This window comes from Scheffersomyces stipitis, chromosome 1 (assembly GCF_000209165.1).
Source record: "Scheffersomyces stipitis CBS 6054 chromosome 1, whole genome shotgun sequence".
Classification (NCBI taxonomy): Eukaryota; Fungi; Ascomycota; class Pichiomycetes; order Serinales; family Debaryomycetaceae; genus Scheffersomyces; species Scheffersomyces stipitis.
The window spans coordinates 140,557-156,574 of record NC_009068.1 but is presented as its reverse complement, the minus strand read 5'-3'; the positions used below and the strand labels follow the sequence as shown (position 1 = coordinate 156,574).

The 16,018-nt window shown below is 40.6% G+C and overlaps 7 protein-coding genes across 7 annotated transcripts; 1 reads left to right on the top strand and 6 right to left on the bottom strand. All coding sequences in view use genetic code 12, as the record gives it.

The window, feature by feature from the left end:
• Positions 1–24: 24 nt before the first annotated feature.
• Positions 25–930, bottom strand: TRM7 (tRNA methyltransferase; the record flags this gene model as incomplete). The annotated part of the gene is made up of 1 exon (XM_001387230.1): positions 25–930. The coding sequence occupies one exon, from the start codon at positions 928–930 to the stop codon at positions 25–27; it is 906 nt and encodes a 301-aa protein (XP_001387267.2).
• A 456-nt stretch (positions 931–1,386) lies between these two features.
• RSM10 (mitochondrial 37S ribosomal protein RSM10) lies at positions 1,387–2,172 on the top strand (the record flags this gene model as incomplete). Its single annotated transcript, XM_001387646.1, has 1 exon — positions 1,387–2,172. The coding sequence occupies one exon, from the start codon at positions 1,387–1,389 to the stop codon at positions 2,170–2,172; it is 786 nt and encodes a 261-aa protein (XP_001387683.2).
• Positions 2,173–2,411: 239 nt separating this feature from the next.
• ATL2 (Putative RING-H2 finger protein) lies at positions 2,412–2,762 on the bottom strand (the record flags this gene model as incomplete). Its single annotated transcript, XM_001387229.1, has 1 exon — positions 2,412–2,762. A coding segment is annotated over one exon (351 nt), but the record flags the coding sequence as incomplete, so codon positions are not given.
• Positions 2,763–3,405: 643 nt separating this feature from the next.
• Positions 3,406–4,965, bottom strand: PICST_66232 (hypothetical protein; the record flags this gene model as incomplete). The annotated part of the gene is made up of 1 exon (XM_001387228.1): positions 3,406–4,965. One exon carries the CDS (start codon positions 4,963–4,965, stop codon positions 3,478–3,480), a length of 1,488 nt encoding a protein of 495 aa, XP_001387265.2. The 3' UTR covers positions 3,406–3,477.
• Positions 4,966–7,354: 2,389 nt separating this feature from the next.
• Positions 7,355–8,824, bottom strand: DLD4 (mitochondrial lactate ferricytochrome c oxidoreductase; the record flags this gene model as incomplete). Its single annotated transcript, XM_001387227.1, has 1 exon — positions 7,355–8,824. A coding segment is annotated over one exon (1,470 nt), but the record flags the coding sequence as incomplete, so codon positions are not given.
• Positions 8,825–10,072: 1,248 nt separating this feature from the next.
• PICST_28032 (predicted protein) lies at positions 10,073–11,410 on the bottom strand (the record flags this gene model as incomplete). The annotated part of the gene is made up of 1 exon (XM_001387226.1): positions 10,073–11,410. One exon carries the CDS (start codon positions 11,408–11,410, stop codon positions 10,073–10,075), a length of 1,338 nt encoding a protein of 445 aa, XP_001387263.2.
• Positions 11,411–13,445: 2,035 nt separating this feature from the next.
• On the bottom strand, positions 13,446–15,476 carry PICST_28031 (predicted protein; the record flags this gene model as incomplete). The annotated part of the gene is made up of 1 exon (XM_001387225.1): positions 13,446–15,476. The coding sequence occupies one exon, from the start codon at positions 15,474–15,476 to the stop codon at positions 13,446–13,448; it is 2,031 nt and encodes a 676-aa protein (XP_001387262.2).
• Positions 15,477–16,018: the final 542 nt, after the last annotated feature.

Below are 16,018 nucleotides of genomic sequence, written 5' to 3'. Positions count from 1 at the left end.
ATCTTCTTTAATAATTCAAGTGTTTTACCTTCTCACTAAATCGCCTCTTCTCTTCATCTCCAACGCCTTCTTATATGGTGGAGCAGTAGGCATCTGCACTGGGTCCAATGCTGGAAGTCTCGATTCATTATCTAAAGAATAGGTGGCATCTGAATCGACATCGTTCAAATCTCCGCAGGCTACGAATTTGGCGATTTTACGTTCCTCTGGATCTGGAAGATCCAAAAATTGCAAATTGGTTGCTTTTCCGATATTAGCACCCTCGAAGAACTCCTCAGTTGACTTGTTCAACTCCAACTTGGGATTCCAGCCGGGTCTTGGAGTATATCCTATACAGACAATGAAAGCTTCTAGAGACGTTCCTCTTGATGAACGGGGTTTTGCACATATCACCTTTTCAAACAAGTAGCTCAACTGGCTGTACAACAAGTCTATATCTCTTCCACGGAAGATCTTAGCTACGAATGTTCCTCCAGGTTTCAAGATACAAGTCGTTAATTGCAAAGCCAGTAAGATTAATTGTGCCTGGATGTACTCATCGAGATCATGGAGACCAGTCACATCAGGTGCTCCATCACTGCAAACAAAATCAGCTGGCTCTCCACCAAAGATATCCAATATTTTGTGCAAAGTCTTGGGGTGAGTGATGTCTGCCTGAATGCAAGTAACCCCATCTATAGGAGTCATTGGCTGTAAATCCACAGCTACAATTTTGGCATCTGGCTGGTTCTGTTTTTGGTACAATTCTCTACTCAAAACTTGTGACCACGAGCCTGGAGCAGCACAAAGGTCTACGACTCTCTTGAGTCCATGCAAGATTTGAAACTCATCGTGGAGCTGTAGCAATTTGAACGCGGAACGAGCCCTCCAGCCCTGCTCCTTGGCTCTTCTGTAGTAAATGTCTCTCTTATCCTTACTGGACTTTCCCATAGCGTACAGAAATTGTGGAGGTTGAAAGAGTAGAACAGTGAAGAGATGTTTAACTACTTGTGAAAAATAGATCTCTTGCACATCTTAAGTTTTTTTTTTTTCAGCCAAAAAATTTACGATTGCGAAATAATGAGAGTCAGCTTCACCTTAACTATGGAGTTGCACGTATAAGAAAATAGTGTACCAACTCAGTAGGAGAAAAACAACTAATACAAATGGAATTGTATACCAAAATATCTAAGAAATCGAGAACTTCAATAGAATATTTCTATGGATCAAATCTATCTATCTTCTAGAAATTCGTTTGAAGTTAAGGAATCCATACCATTCAGAATCACATGACTATACACCACCTGACACTACTGAAAGATCTGAAAATTTTGAGCCCAATGGTACCGTATCTTTCACCAACGATCCTTCTGTCAACCAGTCCGTTCCGTCTCGTACACGTCCAGAATGTTCAAAAGTGTGCTACAGAGCAGACTGAATGCCGTGCGTGTGGTGAGCCGTCAATTCTCGTCGTTCACGCCTGTCTTCAAAGAAGCTGGCCAAAGTGAAAAATTCTCGACTCCACAAGAATATGTCGAGCACAAGAAGAAGGCTGATTTGGAGGAGCAAGCCTATAGGCACAATTTGCTCCAGAATGAGTTCAAATACGAGCCTAAGTACATAAGCGCCAATGAAGTTGACCCCGTGACTGGAAGACCTGTGCCTATAAACGTAGAACTCTTGAAGTATAAACCTCTTCAGTTGAAACAGACCCACGGTCACGAAGTAGCTAAGATAAAGTTCAGAGGCTATGACGAAGACAATTTGATTAGAGCTGGAGAGTTTGCTACTCGCTCCGCATACTATTTGGGCATTCCTACTTCGAAACTTACCACTAAGAAAACTGAAAAGAGATTATATACTGTGATCAAGTCTCCATTTGCTCAAGCAAAGACGAAGCAGAATTTTCATCGAACCACTTTCAATAAGGAGTTGGTAGCATACGATGCAAATCCAGAAATTCTTGACTTGTGGTTGTCTTTCATCAACAAATACGCGATTGAAGACGTTAGTTACAAGGCTACTATGACTACTAGCGAATCTTTAGACTATAACAAAGAGATGGATGCTTTGGCTTCTGAAGATTACACTCTTCCAAATGCTTACAACGACATCACCGATCCTGTAGCCAAGAAGGTCGAAGAGTTGTTGAAATCAGACACCTTCAAGAAACTTCTCGAAGAAGAGAAGTAAGTACATAGCTGTTCGTATCTGTATATATCGTCAATCTAGACACCAACATAATTAAAGTGTAGATATAGTCGTAAGTTTTCTCTTCTAGCACATGTTCTCCCTGATAGTACTAGATTCTAAGTCTTTTTGCTTTCCTTACTCGAACTACTCTATAGACGTATCTTTTCTATTTTTTTTTGATTCTTTATTGTTTTCAGAAACTCGTTCAAGTACTTCTACATTATTAACTGATTCTAGTTCTAACCATATACATCCCAGTCTTCTTCCTCCTCTTCAGAATCGGCATCTTGGGCTGCCTGTAACTCCTTCTCCAACTTCTCGCGTCTCTTCTTATCCACCTCTAATACATCAAAACGACACAATGGGCATGTTGAATGCACCTTCAACCATGGTCCTATACATTCTAAGTCAAAAAGATGGTCTTTGCCGCTTTGAACCAGACAGGGCAACTTCACTACAAGTGGATATTCGTCATCTACGAACCTATTGGTACAAATAGGACAATCAGAAGTTTCCTTGTTAGCCAAGTTGGAGATTGGTACTCTTTCCAATGAGTCTAAAAATTCTTGTGAAACCCCTTGCGAGCCCTTTCCAACCAGTTCGGGATTTAATGGGTCCAAATTGGCATGATCTTCTATGAATTCTATTAGCTGACTAGTCAAACCTCCTTCTTCACTTTCCAACATCCTCAATGCTCTGGTAAAAGCTTGTCTGTCTTCGTCCACATTTCTGTTTTCGCTGTTTTGCGAAACGTCTTGAGTGAGAAACGAATCAATAAGTGATGTCAAAGTCTGGTGCTGTCTGGTTCTACCACCATTCTGATTCAGATTGGAATTTCTGTTATTGGTGATATTATGTTCCTCTGAAAATGGAAATTAGTATTAATTTTTAAAAAGTTATTCTATTTTACAATATTATTTTGAGTTATTTACTTACGTTCGTAAGTCGACATCGTTGTGGTTTCTAGAGAGGTAATTTTGGTTTAATATGGCTAGATTTAACAATTTGCCATTAATATCAAACTGAAAAATTATCCTGTATGTAGAAATGTTTCTTAGATTGTGAAATATGAATTATGGAGAAGTATAATCGTGAAACCTCATTTACCAGCTTACATACAAACATGTGATAGAGACAGTTCTTCATATCCCGAGAAACTGTCGCTCTAGGTGGATTCTACTTCGTCCATTTCGTCTTTTTCTTCAACACTTCTCTACACCTCTACTTCTTTCTCTACCCTGTGATACTATATTGACCAATACCTATACCTATTCTATTATACTATTGTGCTGTATTTGATGTGAGTCAGCTGTTCATTTCGTAATCCTCGTTTCGCTTATAGCTCTCGTCATCTTCATCTTCATCTTCACTTTCTTTCTCGTCTATAATAGAAACAGCTCTTCCCTCTATATTACTAGAAGCAAATTCACCAAAATAAGAATCGCTGTGATGAGCTGTAGTTGCTGTTGATCCTGACAATTTGTTCAAGAACAACGGCGTCATGGGCATCTCCTCTGAGGGGGTCTGTACAGGTTCTATCACTGGCGAATTGTCACCCTGGTGAACCTGTTTAGGTGTGGCTGTAGTGTAATTGTTGATGTTGTTCAAAGGAATGTACATTGGCTGCTGTGAAGGCTGTGAAAGAGGTTGATGCGATTGAGATTGATGTGATTGTGGATACTGGTGCTGTGATTGGTGTTGGTGTTGTTGTTGCTGATGTTGATTTGCTTGTGGCTGTTGCTGGTTTTGCATCTGGTACAAATGGGTGCGGCTGTTGCGATTATATGAACTGGCTAAAGAGCGGGGAGGCGTTTGTGAAGAGAGCCAGAAATGAGATGGAGACCCTCCGATTGAAACGGGATCTAGATTCGGCGAATCAGGTTCTGTTTTGTTTCCACTGGCAATAGGAATGCTTTGTGCGGTAGCGTGGCTCATCGAGAAGTCAGTAGAAAACCCATTCTGAGGTTGTGGCTGATGCAACTGTTGCGCCAAAGAAGCGGAACTCTGCTGCTGTAACACTGGAGGCGGAGAAGTAAACCTCTGGTAAGGTTGTAACCTTTGCTGGCTCAAATGGGTAATTGAGTTCCTGCTTCTTATATTAGTGAACGAGTTTTTACGATCCGTGAAAGCAGTAACATTCTGAATTTGGGGCAGATTCTGGTTGTGGTTCTGCAACTGGGCCAGCTGTGGAAATTTGGGAGAAACCACTTTTTCTGGCAACTCTGTACTGTAAGAGTGGTAAATGGGGTTCGGATGCATGGAAGGAAGTTGATGTGAGTTTAGAGAAAGAAGCGAAATCGCAGAAGACGACGGGATCAATCTGCCATCGATTTCCTTGCCTACAGAGCTGGCCAAAAGCTCTGGCTCAGGATGTTCATCGGTATATCTACCACTCGGTATCTCAATTGCCGTGGAATCTGCCAGCGTTACGTCAGCAGATTCATCAAAGCTGAAATAAGCAGATCTGTCTTGATTTACGTGGTTACTGGTCGCATTATAGTTTACAGTAATCGGCTGGCTCAACCCGCTGGAAGAGCTATGATTACGTTCGCCGGCCAAAGAACTCAGAAGAAGCGACTTTTTCGGCTGCTTGAAACGCTGGGGCTGCGGCGGTATGTATTGGCCGTCAAAGGAGAACCACTCTGCTGTGGTTTGTGCAGCAGAGACAGGATTCTGGCTAGATACAGATGCCTGTACGTTGTTGCTGCTATTGTTGGAGTTGCTAGAAGAATCCAAAGTGAGATTATCCAACTTCTTATCAATATGATCTGTATTGAAAGACATGATAGACATATTGACAGCAACTGTGGTATTCTATGTGATGACGAAACGAGTGGATAGTATGAGATTACTGTCGGAATTCAGCTCGTGGTATTCAATAATGACTCACTATGATCGACACGTTGTCTCTATAAAATCGACAGATGCTTTGAAAAGTCTTTAATTTGTTTTATGAGAGTCTTTAAAGACTATTAGTTACTGATTTGAGCAACTTATAAAGGGTTACTGAAGTTCGCTCCTTTTCTTCAACAGTGGTGTTCGCAGATAATTACGTATAACTCAGCTAATATTTGTGAAATCGACAGGAAACTGGGAGAATGTGTTCGTCTTGACTTTCTCAATTATTCTGACAAGTTTCAGAGCTATAGGACCTCTTTGGAGTGTAGTATGTGGATGATATCTGGTGTTTGTTGTGAGGGAGATCGCAGTTACAGCTGTTTCTGAGACAGCAGCGACGCGGAAAAGAGAGGTCGGGTCCGGTAGCGGTGCAGATCGAAGCTCCGGTTACGGTGTTGCGGTGTGGTTGAGAGAAGAACGGCGGTGGCAGCGTCTGGCTAAAAAGAATCGTCACTTATGCTGTCAAACATTCGATGATAATTTTACACCCATATGAAAACGAGCAGATAAAAAAGTGCGAGAGATAAAAAAAGTAGATGCGAGAGTGACTTTTTGGTGCAGAACACGACCGCCGATAAAAGGGTGCCAAAGGAAAATTTTCTGCTCCACCAACCGAAATGGCGGCACGCAGATTTTACCAATGCAGCCTGATAGTGGAGAGAGAGATTTGGACTTTTAGTAGCATTTAATTTGTTGGCGTTAAGGAAGTAGAAATTATACGGCAATAAATTTTAAAATCAACAGAGACATATAGAAATGAATAGATAAAAATGAATAGACAAAAATGAATAGATAAATAAAATTGAACAGAAGAGATTTTCACTGATTATGTGAAGAGAAATCGGTATGTTTCAGATTGTTTCAGTATCAGCATAGGGCGGAAGTGGAAATATTTGCATTTGAATTTTTGATTTCGCCGTGATGGGATTATATGGAATTAGTCGGCTTGTAGATTTTGAATTCTGTATCTCTCACTATTAATTGGTGTGTGCTTACTTATTAATTTTGTGAACTGCTACGATTTTTCATTTCATTCCGACCCTCTCAACTCTATTTTTCAAATTTTTCACTACAGTTTTGCACCACGATTGCCATTACGATTTTTCTTCAGATGTTGTATGACTTTTTCTGCAATGTCGGCCACGTCCGAATTCATATTTCTGTTCATTCCAACTCTATAGCTTACATCTTTCGGTTTCCATTTCATTATTCGGTAGCATACTGCAGATCCTGACGTAAGTGCTACCGTTTTTGTCTCATTAAATTGTCACGTCCTCCTCTTTCTCCATTTTTCAGTGCCTGCTGGCTGCACGACTTATTGATAGGGGTAATTTGCAAATTTTGCTGTATTGTTTAGTGTATGCAAACTTTCGTCACTATTATTATTATTCTTATCGTGCATCTTCTGCGGTGGGTGATAATTTTTCACCTCGTAGGGGTGATAATTTTTCACTTGTTGGGGTGCAACTTTTCAGCACTATTATTGGATTGCTGTGCTAGTCGCTGGATACATGGAGCTCTGGCGTAGTTCTGCTCATTGGAACAAATTATCCGAAGTCGTTAGTCCTTTTTAGTTTTGCTTTCGTATAGTCTCTAACTTCAACAACATCTAGCGTTTCCGGAAACAGCTGCCTAAGTGGGTTAGCCGTTCCTGTGCAGCTCTTCAAGCATCTCCCCACAGTTGAAAGGCTGCCACTGATAGGCGGAGCTTTCTTACACAGAGCCTGTGGTTTTTGAACAAAAAACAGTGGAGATAGCTTGCTGCTCGTGGTTGTAGAAAAATTTATTTCGTAATATCTCATGATTCACCTCTGATCCCAATCAGGGTCAATTTGTGGAGCAGATGTCGCTGGCTCCGTTAATTTGCCCGAATAATATATTTTCTCCTTTTTCCCCAGATGGAGATTAGCCCGTATATGTAAATTCGAAAAAACATTTGGTATTGATCATAGTCGTATCGAAATTGTAAATGACATGTTTGTCAAGTGGATCGTTTCGTGAATATAGCCTTTGAATCTAGTTTATGATAAACAAGGTTTGAATCCTTGATGAATTTCTTCCCTGATTCTTCATTTATTGGCCATTGAGTTAATTTGGCTCTCTTCACTATCCCGAACTTGTGGTTTTGAGTCTCGCTTTGGCGTTTACCTATGCCCTAGGCTTGAACAATTTTTATTGCGAATTTTCGACTTTTTCATATTGCACTAAGTTCTTTTTTTAAAGCGATTGAATTGTATCTTTTCTATACTCTATCAGTAAATAAATTCTATATTTCTATTATCCTTTAATATTGACCCTTATCTTCGGGGTCAATTTTAAAAATCTTATCAGGATTCAAGATTCGCTTGGGATCCAATGCAAGTTTTAATCTTCTCATCAAATCTATAGCGTCGTCGCCCAATTCCATAAGTAAGAAGTTTCGCTTGGCATTACCCACTCCATGTTCACCGGTACATGTTCCTTCGTTTTCTAAACCAAGTTTGACCATCTTGTTGATAACAGCTTCGCACTTCGCTTTATCTTCTTCTTTGTAGAATAGATCGGCATGGAAATTCCCATCAGCAGCATGGGCTAAAATAATAGACTCGAAACCAGAGTTTTTGATCAATTCGTGGATCTCTGTCAATACAGGCGATAATTTCGACAACGGAACAGCGATATCAGTAACCCAAATTCGTACATCTTCGTGAATTTCGTTCCTACCATATTGGATCATAGCGTAAAATGCATTTTTTCTGGCATCGAATAGTTCGTTCTGTTCTTCTTCATTTTCGGCAAAAATAAACTCTTTACAGTTATTCTCGTAACTGACTCTACGAAGCTCCTTTACGTATTCTTCAGCAACTAGCTTGTTGATTCCTCCGATCTTGAAGAAGATCGTGGGACACTCGAGCCATTCTCTTGTACAGTATCCACTGTAATTCAAACACTTCATCATATCTGCATCCAACAACTCAATGGCATTTGGTTGAATTCCTGCTCTGAACAAATCAGAGACGGTTTTTGTGCTGGCCAGAATATCAGGAAATTGAGCTACAACCACAGTTTCAAATTTAGGAATGACATGTAGCTTTACGGTTGCTTCTGTAACAATTCCTAGAGTTCCCTCACTTCCAATAAAGAGCCCTGTCAAATTGTAACCAGCACTGGATTTACGTGGTCGCTTTTTTGTCTTTACAACGGTTCCATCTGCTAACACTACAGTGATGCTGATGACATTGGCTATCATAGCACCGTAACGTGACGCATTGATTCCACTGGCATTCGTGTTGATCATTCCGGAAATCAACCCATTCGGCCCACAATCGGTTCCAAGCATCACACCTGCTGGCTGCAAGTGCTTGTTCAAATCCTGCCAATTAACTCCAGCCTGAACTACAGCATCCAAGTCGTCATAGTTGACTTGGAGAATCTGGTTCATCTTAGATGTATCCACTACAACACCTTCTCGGGTGGAAAAGAAATGGCCCTCGAGGGAAGTGCCTCCACTGAAGGGAACTACTGGTACACTGTACTTATGTAGCACTTTCATTATCTGGGAAACCTGTTCAGTAGAATTGGGATATATTATGTGTTTGGGTTTTTCATGCTCCAATGGCAAATGAGGTGTAAACTCATTCTTTGTATGATGCTGAATCTCTACAGCAGTGTTCTTTACTTCAACACCTGCCAGCCTAAGTTCTTGTATTGCTATATCCAACTCCAAATTACTACAATACTTGGGAGTTTGTAAGTCCAGAAGTTTCGTGGTAGAACTAAATGCTACATTTTCGGGCCATATCAGATTCACTTGCTGTTTCTCGCTTTCCCATTGCATATACTTGTAGGTGGCTGCACTGGCTGCTAGGGAAGTTGCAACTGCTACTCCTACCACAGAAGCATATCTAGTTTTGGAAAAGTTAGTTGGAAAAATCGACCCTTTCAAGACGTTTCTTGTTCGGAACATTGTATTCTTCTATTATTCTCTTAAAATATACATTCACCTAAAATGTTTCTGTAGTTATCTCGGATTGCTCTCGAGAAGTCTATCTCTATGTTCGAATAAGTAGCTGAATAGAGTCTACTTGATTTTAATTCAGTTCGCTATAACTGTGGAAATTGATTCTGGAAAGTCACGTGAAAATCGTGAAATTAAATAAAACTAAATAGGACGAAAATGTAAGAGAATGGATAGATCTTGAGCAATCTGATGACATTGTTATATCTCTACAAGTAGAACGTATTTGATTTGCATCCATTATTTAATATTTTAGAACGATTACTGTTTTAGTTTTTTAGAAATTCTACAAAGATGTAGAGAAAATTATTAAGACCTGTCTTATTTTAGATTTCGTCTACGAATTTACTGTAAAAACAAAAAGAACAGATATTACAATTACCACAACATAGCAAGATGAAAGAGAAAGCAAATTTTAAGAAATAGCATGTATTATGAATAGAGTCTAGCACTATATAATTCCTCTTCCATATCAAAATAAACATATAGGACTGCATATTGGCAGCGGCATGGATGTTTCAGAAATATTATGAGTTCTTAAAAAAAGGATATTTTTGCTCAACAAGTAGCCTGCGTAGCGTAATGGTTAACGCGTTTGACTTCTAATCAAAAGATTGCGGGTTCGACTCCCGCCGTGGGTTCATTTGCGGTTTTAGCTCAGTTGGGAGAGCGTCAGACTGAAGAGATTCAGTCACAGTTAATCTGAAGGTCCTGTGTTCGATCCACAGAAATCGCATTCTTTTTTGACTGAAGGGAACATTTGGGAAGTATTGGAACACTTAAAGGTTGTTCCTTCTTGTATTTTTGGCTCCTCTCGTTACTTCGGAATTATTAGTGGTCGCATATCTTATAGTTATATTCAAATTGCTACTAAATAGTCATTTTCAGCAGATGAATTGAACCTTTCTGTTATGTTAATACATCTTATTAATCCCGAAAACTTATATTCATTAAGATATCATTACTGTACAAGAGCCTAAAACATTATAAATACCAAATCCGCGATCAGAATCTTAAGACTAAGTTATCGACACCGTCTCCAATACTGTCGTAGAAGTCGTAGCTTTCCTCCTTCAAGAGGTGCTTGTAATCAATGTCTTCCATTAATTTTTCAATGAAGGTCAACTGATTGTTGGGTTTCTTTTCTCTGACTGTCAAGAACAAACCGTTCTCCACTAAAGAAAGGTGTGATGCTAACGACTCGTCGTGAACAATTTCGATCTCAGAGTTTAGGAGGTTTTCAAGGTTTTTCCTTTCCTGGGTTTCAAGTTCCAACGATCTTCTGTTGCTTATGGGCAATTTGTTGGTTTCTATGTCTTGGTCGTTGTTGATAATCTTCATAAACTCGTTTATGTTGTAGGAGTTGTTTGTACGGTGTATCTTCTTTGCCTTGATGTTGAGCTTGAGAGCCTCCACCTCCTTAGGATCGTTCTCTTCCACTACAGTTTCATCCATTCCCGAGGATTGTGTAGTGGTGTAGCTGATATTATCGTCGTCCACGAGCTCTTGAGTTGTGTTTTCCAAGTCGATGAACTGAATGGACGTCTGGTCCAAGAGTGAATCGACAGTATTGACGGAGTCTGGAGTCAAGTCCAGGCTTTGTGAAGATGGGGGTGAAATCCTGCCGTTATACTCTACACCAAGAGAATCTCTTGATTTAGTCTTTTCTCTGTCCAAAAGTACTTCTTCATCCCTTTCTCTGTGTTGTACATTAACAATGCCATTTAAGTACATCAGAGATCTGTGCCCGCGAGTGAGGAGAGATTTGTTCACATTGGAGGCTTTCACAGGGCTCAAATTAGGAGCGCTGGATCTGGACTTAAGGGCTCTTGACGGTTTGGAACCAATAGAAGCAGAATGAACAGAAGATATAGAGAACGGAGTGTGTGAGCTACTTCTAGATTCCTTGGTGGGCGAATAATGGGCATGGCTTCTGTGGGAGTTTTTGGTTGGGGTTTTGGGAAGATCCTTTTCTCCTAGTGAATGTACAAACTCTTCTAAGACATTTTCCTTATTCGACTCTTCAATCCTCAAAGCTCTGCTTTTGGTATTTTTGTTATGGTAGACTGCGACGCTTGGAAGTCTAGGGGTATCTCCAGCGACTACAGGAGCACTAAGGTTGAAGGATGAAGCCGAAGAGCTTAAAGGTCTGAGCTTTCTGTTGGGATTAGAAGAATGTGTAGTAGCAATAGGGCCAGATATCTCGAGAGGCGTGGGCGATTTGAGCATAGAGTTCAAATCGTTGGTAGAAGTCTTTCTTGATCTGAACGAAGAAAAGAAGCCAGAGGCAGTTCTGGACTTTCTCTGCTCGGGTAGATTGGAGATGCTCTGCGATCTCAACATTGTAGGGTGGAAATGTAGTTCGAGAGTAGTGAGATGGAACTTTGAGAATATTCCTTGTTCGGGAAACCGTTGTGCTTTAGCTTCAGAAAGAAAATTAGATAGTAGAAGTCTACTTCGAGGCAAAACCTATTACTTATAGGGGGTAGATGTCTAGTGAAGCAAGCTAATGTTCAATTTATACAAGGAATTGGCTCCGTGGGAGGCTCTGTGCTTGTATGCGAGTAGAAGCAAGTAGTTGAATTAAAATTTTCAGAACAATCGAGTTGTCGAGAAATCAGCAGTAACAGGGCTATATAAGCGAAGGTTAGATTGTTTGAGACGACGCGATAATGGCAAGGAAGAAGAAGTGGTGATTTTTTTGGAATAATTCCAACAGCTCATGCTACATCAAAACTTTCTATTTTTGCAAGGAGTTGTTTTTCTAGATCTTTTTTACCATGGCACTGAGGTTTCTTCGTTGATTCTGTTTACTCTCTGCCTATTCGGGACAGGGGTGCGTCATAGTGCCGCACGCTTGCAGCGACAATAACGCGTTTCCATGCACACCATCCGCGAACACACGCTCTCTGCGCAACTCCTTGCATGCACGATCGGAATTACCTAACTAAAAGCGGGTTAATGAGATGTGGATAGCCGCCATGAGAGCGAAGACGCGTACGCGCTGGTGTTGCAACTCCTGCTGGGGCGATAAGTGTGCCAGGAATAAAGAGCATAGCAGTGGTGTAATCAGAGGAAGAGAACGATTACGCCGCTGATACAAGTCTCATTCCGACCTCAAGCACAGAAAATCTGTTTTGACAGAGTATGAATTGTTGTGATTATAATATTATCTACACCCATTGTATTTTATGATGTGAAGTGGAATGCCTAAGTCTATTTTTTATTGTTTCAGATTGTATATTATTCTGTTTAACTATAAGGGATTGTTAGTGCTACAAAATATTTCCCCCCCGCTTTGTATGTTTGTAGCTAATATTGTTGGTTTCGACTACCATTATTGAAGATTTCGACGACTACTTTAAATGAAACGGTCATTGTGAATTGCTGCGGTTCCTACTTGGCCAAGTTTCGTCTGTTAATTGGTCCGTAGGCTCTTTGAGACACTGTGCCGTTTGTCTAATTCTGCATTGCGTACTTATTTGTCACCTTGAAATGGAGCCTCTAAAAAGACGTTGCATGGCAAGGGATGAAGGGGAACTTGCTCTGCCGCCTTGGGTGCGAAACTAAAACAACCCTTTGACATTTAGTTTGACCTCGAAGCCAATTTAAACATCTCGCGTAGAACGTAATTAAGGCGCTTTCTGGAAGCTTCAGTACCGTGTTGCGTGTTTGGTGATGGCAAGGTATAACCTGAGGTTGTGAATGAAATAGACGAAGAACATGGTGGGCTCGTATTGGCGTTTCGTATTGGCGTCGTAGATCCGTTTCAGTTTGAAGATTGTCGCTCCTGAAGATTTTCAGACAATATTCTATCCAGGACGGTTTGAAGTGGAATATGCAATATGTATATGAAACAGAGCCATTGTCAACTGCAAGGAATATAGAATGGCTGGGTCAAACTACGAACAGACGTTTCAAACTAAGAATCGACTTTGTTGCACTGACAACTCTGCAACATTTCCTGGGGTCAGGGTCCTTACGCAATTCTCGACAACATCATGATTCAAGACATCTGGTGTATTACTGCCAAATGTCACAGGGGTGTTTATATCGCGTCTATATTACATGCTTAAACTCGCCTACTGGTTTAGCTAAATCGTTGTTAACGAATTTCGAGGCGTTGTAATCGCTTAGTCTACTTTAGTTAGATGTGCCAAATGTCTTAATAACAAACAAATAGACCCCTGCGAAGCCAATCGAGACCGTGTCTGTCTTGATATTACGTGCAATTTTAAGTTTTCAAATCTATTTTGCCCTATTCGTACCAACATGAAATATTCATGCTTCGTCAATATATACATGCCCCAATCTATATACAAATGGATTCTATAGTACACGGATGGAATCTTTCCTGATATGTACAAATTAAGTCGCGCTATTCCATCCAGTAGTCGAACTTGTTTCTTTCGTCTACGACAGTTCTCTCGTTATAGTTACATTCTACGCCTCTGGCTATGGTAGCCCATTCGCCAATTCTGGCAAAATCCTGCTTCACCAATCTCTCTTGTTCCGCGTCCGTCACAGGCTCACATGTAGCTTCACTTTTCAAGATAAGAGCCAATTCCAGGGACACTTCAGCTCCTTTATTGGCGCTTATGAGAGTACTGTAGAACGGGTACTTGGCAGTATATCTCTGAAGTGCCAATACTCCCTTAGTTAAGATATTCTCCTTTCTCAAAGGGTTGCCTTTGGCATCGCGCCCTGTAAACGTCTTAGCAATGTAGTTCGTAATGGGCAACCTGATAATCGCTTCAACCCCAGGAGGTAAGTATAAGATCAATGGCTGATTAGTCTCCTTACGTCCAGTAGGCTTGATATTGATATGGCCCAAGTTCTGTATAACTAAATCGATTGAGCCATGGAAAGGAGGAATGATGAACCTCCTCAATTCTTTCAATGAACTGTCGTCATGTTCTATAAAGAATTTGCTGCCCATACCAGGATATTTAGACAAGTTCGAACTTATATAAACGGCCCTGGAGAAGTTGCTGAACAAATGGAAATCGTGATTGATACAGTTTCTCAACTGATACATTGACTTCTGGGGAAAGTTCAAGAAAAAGAGTCCCCCAATCGTCAAACTCTGTCCCCCTTTGGCTGTGATGTATTTAGAAGTGTACGTTCCCTTGTCGTAGACTTTGACTCCTTTGTGGATCTGTTTCAAAATTTTGGGCGAGCTGATCTTGTTGTAGATGTCATGATGGTGTATCAACTGGTTTTCGCTATTAACAAATCCTGGCACATCGTAGATTGTCTTATCCATATCCTCCAAGTCTATCTGAATAAACCCTCTAGTGAATCCCGGAATGTGAGAAACTCCAGGACCCACTTTGGACCTGAACAACATTTCGTAGCGTTTCTTCTCCTTCTTTTTTTCTCCGGCTGTCATGGCTTTCATTCTGCTGGCTCTATTGATCAACATATCCTGTTCTTTCTCCATTTTCGTTCTTTCACGACTCGACATAAATTTCTTCCTTTTATTCAGCTTATCAATAGTGTAGAGCATGCCCTTGATAATAGTGGACTTTCCACAATTGACATTTCCTATTAAGTAACTGTTGTCATCTACAAAGTCTAAAACCTTGTCAAAATCCCAGTAGTTGGTACCACTAACAACCATGACATTTTCCTTTGGGACTCTGTATTTGTGGAACAAATAGTCCGAAAAGAAGGTCTGGCCATAGTTCTTGCTCAAATTGATCGACTTGAAGAGCAAATCAGCCTTGTTAACAATGAACTTCAATTCATTTGACAGACGATATTGGAAAATTTTCGGATTGATCGACATTGGGAAGTCTTGAGCATTGACTATATAGACTATCTGCTCATGAGGAGGGATTCTCGACATAATATTGTCTAAAAGCTCTAAAGGATATTCCTGCTGAGAGAAGTTCTTGAAGTTAGATCTGTAGGTAGCATCACGACATCTTACACACTCAACAGAATCGTTATACTTTTCTTCCAATTTGAACTTGTCCTTTTGAGACACCTTCTTAATCTCAGAAGCATAGTAATCCTTGTTGCCCAAACTGTTGACCAACAGGGAATCTATGTCTGCTTCATTGCTCAAGTCTTGAGACTCAGACCTAGATTCGGAATCGGAAACCTTCTTAGAATCCTCATTGATAAGCAATTTTTTATCTTCTAGGCTCAAGTCGTTGACATACTTCGCAAACACTTGATCTTCAGATTTTACAAATCTTTTAGCTGGTTTTGACTCCTCGAGAATATAGTAGCCTGGACCTTTGGGATCCAGTGATTGCAATCTGACTCCACAGGATTTGCATGTTGGAAAGAGATTTGTCAATAGCGAAGAAGTTATAGCAGTTGAAAGCGCCGAGTTGTTTCGGGAAAACGTCCGACTCAAACAGCTCCTCACTACAGAGAACCCACTGTATCGTATCATTCAGTTTCGGCAGATATCTGGTAGTAATTCAAGCTGCAAAAAACCGTTATATGTGAGTGAAAAATTTGAAGATTAGTGGCCTGGCCGGGTAACCCTGCGACTGTTCGAACTGCACATCAGGTGCGGAATCTCTTTTAGAATGCGAAGCTCAATTGCGGAACTGCCTCCGCTTGTCTGAACAGGAACCGCTCGTTAGAACAGAAAATTCTGCTACTACCAGCCATGATACAAAAGATAATAAAACGGGCAAAATCACAGTTTTCACTATGCTGGGCTAGAGTTATGCTGGGCTAGAGTGTTGTCTGGTCCAATTCCCCTGTTAAAATATGAAATTGTTCGACAAAATTTTGTCAATACGCAAGTCTTATCGTCGCCACGTAACCGAGATTCGGTAGTCCCTGATGACTCTGGTTCATGATCTAGTGTAAGATTAGCCTGTGAAAAATTCGAAGAGATTGGTGGAAAATAGGGACAAAATTCAACAATCAAAAGCGGATATGCTCCAAGTGAAATTTCAGGAATAATAAAGTCAGTTGAAGGTT